The 10,320-nt window shown below is 38.4% G+C and overlaps 1 protein-coding gene across 1 annotated transcript in view; it reads left to right on the top strand.

Annotated features, from left to right (window-relative positions):
• The first annotated feature begins 1,583 nt into the window (after window positions 1-1,583).
• The window catches only part of TTC1 (tetratricopeptide repeat domain 1), a 20,124-nt gene continuing 11,387 nt past the window's right edge, over window positions 1,584-10,320 (top strand). Inside the window, exons 1-3 of the mRNA XM_015815316.1 lie at window positions 1,584-1,630; window positions 3,088-3,382; window positions 7,753-7,813. Coding sequence (XP_015670802.1) covers window positions 3,095-3,382; window positions 7,753-7,813 — 349 coding nt within the window. The 5' untranslated portion in view covers window positions 1,584-1,630; window positions 3,088-3,094. The remainder of the gene's footprint in view (window positions 1,631-3,087; window positions 3,383-7,752; window positions 7,814-10,320) is intronic.

Raw genomic sequence — 10,320 nt, 5'->3', positions numbered from 1 at the left:
TTATTCTTTGTTTTTCTGTCCTTATGTGAGGGCTTATGTGTCAATGGTTATTATTTATGGTTGCTTTAAACTACATTGAGGTTATATCAAGTGTAGTTTATACAGTCTGTAAGCTCTTCAGATTAATTTGATTAAGGGGGGGAATAAATTATACTTATCCTCTAACCCAGTGTTTTTCAAGCTTGACAACTTTAAGATGGATGGACTGGAAGTTGAAATCTAATTAACAAAGTTGTGAAGCCGAGAAACACTTGTTCCGACTTAAAGCAAAACTGTTAATAGCAATTCTTCCACCCTGATTTTCAAGTCAAGGCAGGTGGCAACTGTCCTGATAACCACTAAATGGCTGCTGGTAATTAGAGGTGTGCTGAATCTCATTGCTGCCAGCTGGATTTATGCATTTCAGATTTATAGCCTTAATCCAGGGATCTTCAAACTTGACCCTTTTATGACTTGTGGACTTCCTGGCTGAGGAATTCTGGGAGTTGAAGTCCACAAGTCATAAAAGGGTCAAGTTTGAAAACCCCTGCCTTAATCTAAGGCTGTTTAAGCAATTTTTATTGGGTATGTGCATGCTGGAGGTTTCACTGAGAAAACATCAAATTCTATCTAAGGCTGATGACTTCATGGGCACATCTACTAGTTTGTTTGGCAACAAAGTAAAAATCATTTGCTGCTGCTTTCTTTCCATCTTTCTCTAATTTCTACTTTTCAATTCTCTAATTAAACTATAGCTCTGAGATTTCTGATGCTCTCTTATCTAAACATTAGCCGGAGTTGATCCCGATTAGCCAAAGTCAGCTAAATGCAGCCACCTACTGTGACCTGATAGATTAGGGTTTACCTATGAAAAGGAAGACTCCAATTGGCCTTGTAAAAAAAATATCTTATATTAACCTTGCTTTTCAATCAGATGGTACAACACAACCAAATGTTTGATGTTAACAGTGCACAGACTGTTGTTTTATCTCAGACCACCACTGTAAAGCTATTCTTAAGGTAGGAAGCTAGACCTACATGCAAAGTAGCTGCAAATTCAATTGCCTAGTTTCATCCCAGAATTATTCCTAGCCAAGTAATTTATTTCACTATAGAAAAGGCAACAGAAGATTGATTGTGAAGACTATTAGTAGACGATTGCAGGGGGAAAAACATTCTGCATATGGTCAGAAGCACAAAACCCAGCAGAGAAAACTTCAGGGAACTGAAAGAGAAGAAAAAAATAACAAATCTCAGCCTCTCGCTCCAGATGTTTCGCCTGAATGACTTTGCTCTGGACGGAGCAGTCATTGTAATGACCATTCCTCATTGATCCATTGCTCCCTCATTAACCTTAACATAGGACGCAACAATATAAACAAATTAGATCTGGAATAACCAGCGTACAATCACCCCAGATATAAAAAGAGCCTCTTGTTTTCTTGCTCCTGTTTCTAACATCCCGCCTCCTCTGCGGCAATTGGTTCTTCCCATGATTGGCATGCAACGTCGCCGTCGTCTCCTTCGTCTCCAGATGCTTGACTGGAGCCTTCGGCTTGGACCGGAAACCGGAAGTGGCGTGTTGGTGGGAGACACCCACCCCCCCCAGTTGCAGGAAGAAGTTCGCAAGAAGTCGGGTCGGCGGGCGGAGGTTGAGTGGGCTGCTTGTGCGGGCGCGGGGTGGGAGTGGTTGGAGCTCGAGGAGAGGCTGCTGATGGGGGGGGGGAAAGACCTGGTAGAGTCAGGCAAGCACAGGGACAGGGAAGAAGGGGGGATCCCAGTCTGGTTTGGAAAAGCGGGCGACCTAGAGCAGCTTGCCCGAGATTTCGATGTTTTTATGGACAATGCTTTCCTCCCAGATTGGCATTGGAAACTGCTGGGGGAGGAGGGAGGGGGGGGTATGGTTCCTAGTTTTAAAAATGTTCAGGGCATTTAATATTCCGTGCATTTAATTGCACTATGAAACAGGGTTGGAGGCTTTGCTTTGCTTGTTTACCGGTCGTGTGGTTTTTTTGTTTTTAAATCTCGGTTAGGAGATTGTGGGAATCAGCTGGCAACGGTGTTGCTCTTCCGGTGCCTACTCTATGCAGTTTTAGGTCGGGGTTGTTAACTTAGAAATGGAAATTATTGGATTCAGTTTAGAGAATAGCGGGTGTGGGGCAAGGGCTAAAAGTTAGCTGAAACCTCTTCGGGGGAGGGAAATCTTGAAGGAATTATGACTGTTAAATAAACAATTCATTGGTGAAGGCTACCTTTTAAATCAGGGATAGTCAACCTTGGCTCTTTTATGACTCGTGGACTTCAATTCCCAGAATTCCTGAGCCAGCTTAGCTGGCTCAGGAATTCTGGGAGTTGAAGTCCACGAGTCATAAAAGAGCCAAGGTTGACTACCCCTGTTTTAAATGATAAAACTGAGAAATTTTAAGTTGATGGTATCTCCAATATTATACAAGAAAGAACATGGTTTGAAAAAATATTGTATGAGACTGCAGAAAACTAATGGCATTTAGAGCAGTGGGTTGATCCCGCATGTTCAAACTGAAGGCAGCCTGCTTGCCAGTGATTAACATGGTTTTCTCAATGATCTCTTTTCTGATTTTGCACAACATAATATACTAACAGTATAGCTGAGTTTGCACAGGCTTTGCTAAATAGGGATAACTGTGGTTCAGGGTGCCTTGCAAATAAAACCAATATAGTTCATTACAGTTTAATATTTTTCTTGAAATAGTTGCAGTTAGTGGTCATTTCCCATCAGGTACACAGAAGCAAAAGGGAGTTAATTTATTCTTTGGTTAACTTTTTGCCCTTTGATGTTAAGTGATTAACAGTGCCAAAAGTAATATAACTTTTTTTCAGTATAGAAATATGTATAGATCATTTTATCATTTAACCTGCTCCCAAATTATGTCTTGAAATAGGTAAATATTCTTATAGGGTTTTCTAGATGAAACAAAAACATGCTAAACATGTTTTTAGGCATGAATATCAGTTTTTACAAAATTCTCCATCTCTCTTTTTCTTTTTTTTAAAGAAATATGTTTTTATCTTTCTTTGCTGTGAAAGCTTCTGCCTTGTATAATTTTTTTTCTTTGTCTTGCATTGCAGGTTCAGCATGGCGTCTGAAGATGCTGTTGCTCCTGAAAAATTAATTGAGGATTTGAAACTCTCAGAAAAACAGAGCAGTCCTGCACATCATGCATATGTCCCCAGAGTCGTTAAAGAAGGTGTGAGTGAAGGCAGAGAGGAGGATGATCTTTTCCATGACTGCAAAGACTCTCTTGAATCAAGAGTGGTGGAAGAGAATAACAACAGCGAGGCAGATTCTTTAGAAAATGAGGTGGATCTAGATGAAAAAGAATTGCTGGAACTGGAAAAAAACATGTCAGAGGAAGAAAAAGAGGTATGTTTTAAAGGTGCAAATTTTTTTTGAAAAAAATAGCTGTTTACTAATAGCTGTTTACTATTACTGTGACTCTACATATACTTGCTTGGAAATAACTGCAGCTGTTTGCAACAAAAATATTTCTGTATTTCTATTTGGAATGCTAATACGTAGGCAGTTGAACATTCCTTGTTCAGTCCAAATTTTCTTTCAAAATGAGTTCCTAACAGAGTTTGCAGCCTATTTTCATATTTATTCAGAAGTATTCCCACAGAGCTGCATGGAGTCTGCTTCCTAGTTAATTTGACATTCAGGTTGTAATCTCTTAGTAAATATTTTATTATATGGCATTTTGGGGATAAATACAAGAACAGCACTCTGTCTTCTCTCCCTTTCTTCCCGGCTCATACATAATATGTTTGACTATGGAATATGTAAAGTATTTCTGATCCTGCTGTATATAATTGCAAGCTTTGTCATTATTTTCTCATATATTTAAGTGGCCTGTAATGTTTTTTTTTCTTATCACAATCTTGATTAGTTTTGCTTGCCTTCTGCTTATTTCGGTTCCATGTATTACATTTTGTTTTGCTTGTCATTCTCTAAATCTGAAATGGGCAGTGTACATCTTCTAAAGAACTGAATGCGGTATGTGTTTTTCTTGGATTTTGAGTGTAAGAAATCTCATGAACTTTTAAAAATGAGCTGGATGGAATAGCAGCTTATACTGGTGGTTGGATTCAGTGTACTGGTTCATTGTAAAGAAAACTGCTCTTGAAGTGAGAATAGCCTTATTAACACGAAGTGCTAACCATGATGCCTTCAAGGAATATGTCCTGCCTGGAGCTTAATTTTTTAGATTCAGGTTTTTTTTTAAAGCTTTCTTTAGCTTTAAGAATGGCCATATATATTAATACTTAAGCATTTTGTTACAGTATATTTCTCACTTAATAGAAGCAACAATATTTTTGTCCTACAGCTTTTAATTCCCATGATGATAAGAGATTATTTTTGTAATTTTTGTTTTATGGAATCCAGTTTCTAAAAAGAATCAAAGCATAGACGAAGCATTGTTTAAAGTTCCTGCCTGCAGATAGAATTGGACTACTTGTGTGCAGAGAGTTAATTTTCCATGTGAAGAAAAAGGATGTGTGATTCAGCAAAATATGTACATAAACTTGGAATTTTCCGTTTAAGCTTTTCCAGTCAGCTTGCAACTTATATCCGAAGAGGCTAAAGTCATGCATGAAATATATACACAATAAAAAACTTCGTAGAGATTTGCTTTGTCTAATCTTTTTTGTTACTTACTGAGAAGCTACAAATATTGTAACCTGACTGTTGAATCTGCTGTTTCCTGAGCTGATAATCCCCATCTTGTTTCCTCCAGATGTGTTAGCTATGTTAGGTGGGAATGATATGAATGGTAATCTATATGTTTGAAATGAAAGATTATTTTGGGGTTTATTTAATTTGTATTAATTCTGAATTAATATCAGAAATGGGGGAATACATAATACTGTACTACTGAACAAAACTCCATTTTTTTACCCTTTGAATATCTTCCTTGACTCTTAAATTTTGACCTTCTCAATATGTACTTTAGCTTAATTTTCATTAATTGGATACTGTATTGTTTGGGGGTGGAATTAAATATTTTCGCTGTTAAGGTTCTAAAAGGAAACATTGAGATAGCTTGCAGTATTGACATAGCTTGCAGCATTCTGTTAATGTACTTGGAAATTCAAATGTAGAAATGTTAGAAGTCAATATAACTGAATGTGTTTGAAGCAGTCAGTTTTTAATATTAAAAGCCAAACTATTTGATGTTGTTGTAAATGATTATCAATATTTTGATAGCAGTGTTAGATGTGGGTTGTCTTAGTTGTGCTCTATTAAAACAGGACCTGAGGTATGTATTAGTTATATCCATGGTACAGGATAGACTGTTGCCTTGAAACCACTTGAGTTCTTGTGATGTCATAACACCTGATGAAGGAAACAGATTTAAGGATAGAGCCAAGGATTATTAATGACTGGAAAACCATGGATGTAAGGAGAAAAGGTCCATGGGAGGACTGTGTGCTAGAGGGAAATTGGGGTAGAGAATGTTTAGATTAATTATTTAGAACTAAGAGCTATGAAAAGAGTGAGGGATTGGGAGGTGAAGGGAAGTGGAATTGGGAAGCTAGGTCTTGTGAAAAGTTGACAAACAAAGCTACACATGACTGTACAACTTCAAACCTCTTTTCCAGTCCAGCTATTGATTCAGTGGTGGTTCCATAAATTATTCATAATTTTTATCAAGCCTTGGAGACTGAAAAGTACACGAGACTGGTTTTTCTACAAATGTTGATCGACTCTGATTCAGAGAGCTTAAAAGTGAGATAGGAATACTAAAAATTATTTTTAAAAACTCTTGTTTATATGTATGGTCATATTTGTTGGTTGAGGCTAGATTTTGTGGTTAAGGGTTGGACCTGCAAGACTAAGTTAATGGCATGGGGTGCGTCAGGGCTTGTGCCTGTCACCATGAGATAGATCAGCGGTTCTCAACCTATGGGTCGCAACCCCATTTGGGGTCGATCGACCATTTCACGGGGGTCGCCAAGCAAGGCTGTCCGCCATTTTTTTTCCCCTTTTCCGGCAGGTGCCTTACCTCCCTTGAGCTGGGCCAGCTGGTGGTCGGCCTGCTCTGTCTCTGCCGCTTGCCAGCTACGCCTCGGCCGGCGCAGGGGGCGGAACCACGCTTGCGCGGCGCTCCCGGGCAGGGAAAGTCCTTGACTTATGACAGGTTGGGTAGTCCTCAACTTACGACCAGTTTAGTCCTCGACTTACGACCGGTTTAGTCCTCGACTTACAACCGGTTTAGTCCTCGACTTACGACCGGTTGGGGGGTCGCGGCATTAAAAAGGTTGAGAACCACTGAGATAGATGGAAGAGGCAATCTAGCAGTACAAGGTGCAATATTAATATGCTGATGATACTCAGTTACGCATTTCTACCCCTGGCTGGACAAGCAACACTATCCCAGCACTAGCCCAGTGCCTGGGGGCTATAAGAGTTTGAATGAGGAGGAACTGGCTTCAACTCAATCCTAGCAAGACAGAGTGGCTCTGAGTTTTTGGGCCTCCTGATTCAGTGATATGCCATTTTTTATTTTGTCTGGACAGAGTTGGTGAGCAGTTTGGGGGGGGCACCTGGACTCACGGGCACCCGCTGAAAGAGCACGTGGCAACTGTGGATAGGAAGGTCTTTGCACAGACCTATCTTGTGCACCAATTGCAGCCATTCCTGGACTAGCAGGTCTTACAGTTGTCACTTCCCAGTTTAATTACTGCAATGCACTTTATGTAGGGTTGCCCTTGAAGACCTTGCAGGAACTATAGCTGATGGGGTGCAAAGTTCTGGGCATTCTGCTTTTTGCTTATATTATGCCATTGTTGCATGAACCACACCGCCTTCCAGTTTCTTTCCAGGTGCAATTCAAAGTCCTGGTTATTAACTTTAAAGCCATACAAGGCATGAGACCAAGCTGTTTGAAGGATTCTCTCTCCCTTAGGGTATCTTTGTCTGTCTTACCAGGTCAGATAGGGTGGATAAGCTCTAGATCCCTTTGCTTAAACGTTGTAATCCAGCAGGACAGGAAGTACACTTTGTTGATCCTGCCCTATGGATCACCAATCCTCCACAGATCAAGAAGGCCTCCACCCTCCATGTCTTCCAAAAGGCCTTGGGTGGCTGGTTTTTCCCACAAGCTTTGGGTATAGATGAGGCTGGAGCCCAGTTGTGGCTGAATAGAAGTGAGTCAGCCTGGGGTTCCATGAGTTTTTATTTTATGGTTTTGATTTTTTGGGGGTTATTTTAGTGTTTATTGGGCCATCCAAGGTGGTGGTTATAATACAGGTGGCTTATAAAGTCTTATTTATAAATCTTCATTTTATAAAGTCTTATAAAATAAAAGTGCTTCTCATATAAGCAGTAGTACCTATTCTGTATAAAATTATCTATCTTCAGGCTTGGAAACTAATCTGAATTGTCTCTGGACAATTTGACTTTGTATTATTAGATACCAGTTGGTTCTTAATTTTTTAAAAAAGTTAATATGGCTGTAGTTTGCCTCTAGATATCACTAGAATATTATTCATTTCCATAATTTTAAGTAGTAAAATGTGGTAGTAGTATTGGTTAGGAGATGCTGTCTAAATGTTTGAAATATGCTTCCTACGAAATTTTAAAAATTAATCACAAAGTAGGGAAGTAAGATATTAGACAGTAAAAAATTTGGTAGTGTTTGCTATTTGTCATGGATAATTGATTTTAATTTCAAACAGTGGTATCAAATGTTAATTATTGTGTTAATTCATTCAAAGATATTTTTGTTGTAGGCAAGAAGAAACGAAAGCTCAACATTAAAAGATGAAGGAAATAAACAGTTTAAAAATGGAGGTAAGCAAATGGCTTATGACAATATTCAAACTTTTGTTCGTCTTTAGGCCTTCAAATGCTGCCTAAAGACAGATTCTAAGGGGTGCAGGATAATTCTTCCAGAATAACTATCCCAGTCAGTATGGCCCAGATTAATAAGAATTCAACAGATCTGGACATCTGGTAGTACAAGACTAGCAAGTAATGCAACATAGTAATCAATGAAATCCTCAAAGAATTTATCTAGTCTTATTTTTAATTAGCTATCTTTGGCATATACAGTATCCTTTAGAATTGTTTCAATTTAAGATTTTACCATAGTGTTTAGAAGTAAGTTATCTTAAGGAACCTTTAATTCCTCTCCAGCCAATCATATGCCCAGTCTGGATTCTCTTGATATCAAAATCTGCTGAACTTTTTCAGATTAGGCTTAACTTCAAAAATGAACTCTGAGAGTTGCTACATTCTTGTTGTAGAGCTTGATTTCTAGGTACTATTGGTCCTGTGATTCCTCTTATAACATGGTGGCATCATGACCGCTGTTCTTTGTTTGGAAGATCCTTGGGAGTTTTTTTTTTTAACCATATGCCTCCTGCTCTTGATCCTAGTATAATACTAGCGTGTGGTATCTTCTCTCATATTCTTTAAGTACAGGATAGATACCTTATGAATTACAGGGATATTAATTGATGGGGTGGTCAGTTCTTTTCCAAAAATAATGGGTAATGCATCCTTCCTATCTAAGTTTCCTTTCTTTGTCTTCAATTTTTACCATTCATGTATAGAATTAATAGCTATAGTTTCTGATGTTCACACTATTGCCATGCTGTTGAGTATTTTTCAGGAGCTTTCCTATAAGTTGTTGCTTATATTTTAATAAATTAGCAATAGATATTGTGATAAAAAAAACAAAAGGGTTTTCAGTTATTAATCTCAATTTTTAGATAGTACTTATTTATAGTACTTATTTATACATATGTATCCCATCTTTTTTATTTTTATAAGTAACTCAAGTTACTTATAATAATATTCATTCCTCCTTCTATTTTCCCCACAGCAACAAGCCTGTGAGGTGGATTGGGCTGAGTCACCCAGTGGTGTTCCATGCCTAAGGCAGGGCTGGGATTCACAGCCTCCCAGTTTCTAGTCTAGTCCCTTAACCATTAGACATATGTTAATATATGTATTGACTGTATGTATATTGTACTGTGTGTGTATAAAAATACAAACATGTAGTAAACTGCTTCTAAAGAAATACAAGGCTATTCCCCTTCCACCCAAGTAGAATGTATGTTATCCTCCCTTACATAATATATCTTCCCATTTATCTTTCTTATATAACCAAGGTCACTGCAAAAATACGAACATGAGAAAACAAGTTTATTGTTCATTTATTGATTTGGAGAATGTATAAGATAAATAGGCTTGAATTGTGAAATGCTTGCACAAATAATGGAGTTGAGGGTTGGTTGCCGAATGCTGTAGGAATGCTATAGGGTGGAAGCAAAACACACATGAGAATAAATGTTTTCCAAATAGTTTAGGGAGTGAACCAGGATTATATATTGTCCCCTTGGTTGTTTATATGTTTATGGATGAATAAGAAATGCTTGTGTGAACAATGAGATGGGTGGTCTGGGAATACAAATATGCATGCATTTTTGTATATAGACAATGCTGAATTATTGGCTTAGAACCCAACTCCTTTTATAGAAAATGCTGGATCGATTCTATGACTCAAGAGGAACATGGTTCTCAAAATTAATGTATCAAAAAGCAAGATAACTGCTTGGTAAGCAAAATTGGGTGAAAAAAATTGCTAGTTGTACATAAATGGTAAAAAAATGAGAGCAATTTGCATACCCTGATACACTTTTTACTAAAGGTAGGATAATGGATAGAGAAATGTTAAAATATTCAAATGATGGTAGGCAATTGATAGGTAGCCTGTTGTAAGAAATTAACGTTTGCCAAAGGAAGCAAGAGTTGGGTATGTCAGGAAAATGCATAGAATATGCTGTTTGAATAGGATACTGAAACACTGATAAAACAAAAAGAGTGTCAAGTATTAATGGTGGTGAATAAATGTGGATTGAACATAAAAGTGAGTGTTACGTGTTTTGATCTTACAGAAAGAATGAATAAAATTAAAGAATGAAGGGGTCAATAAAATTAAAGAATGAAGGGGTCAAGGGCAGAAACACAAAAATTGCAGTTAGACGGAGTTAATGAGATCCTGAAAAAGAGAAAAGTGGGAAATTTAAACAATAAAAATCAATGGGTAGCACAGTATACGGACGGACATAATGGAAGCAAGCCTTGATTGCAAGATGGGAAGGAACAGACTCAGACTCAACCCTTCCAAGACCGAGTGGCTGTGGCTGCCGGCGCCCCGGCATAGTCAGTTGGTTCCATCGCTGTCTATAGGGGGCGAATTCTTGGCCCCCTCAGAGAGGGCGCGCAATCTGGGAGTCCTCCTGGATCCACGGCTGACACTGGAAGATCATTTGTCGGCCGTGACCAGGGGG

The sequence above is a fragment of the Protobothrops mucrosquamatus genome, unplaced genomic scaffold (genome assembly GCF_001527695.2).
Source record: "Protobothrops mucrosquamatus isolate PMUCROS unplaced genomic scaffold, P.Mucros_1.0 scaffold336, whole genome shotgun sequence".
Lineage (NCBI taxonomy): Eukaryota > Metazoa > Chordata > Lepidosauria > Squamata > Viperidae > Protobothrops > Protobothrops mucrosquamatus.
Note: the sequence above shows the minus strand (reverse complement) of the source record. Positions and strands in the feature narration are given on the sequence as shown.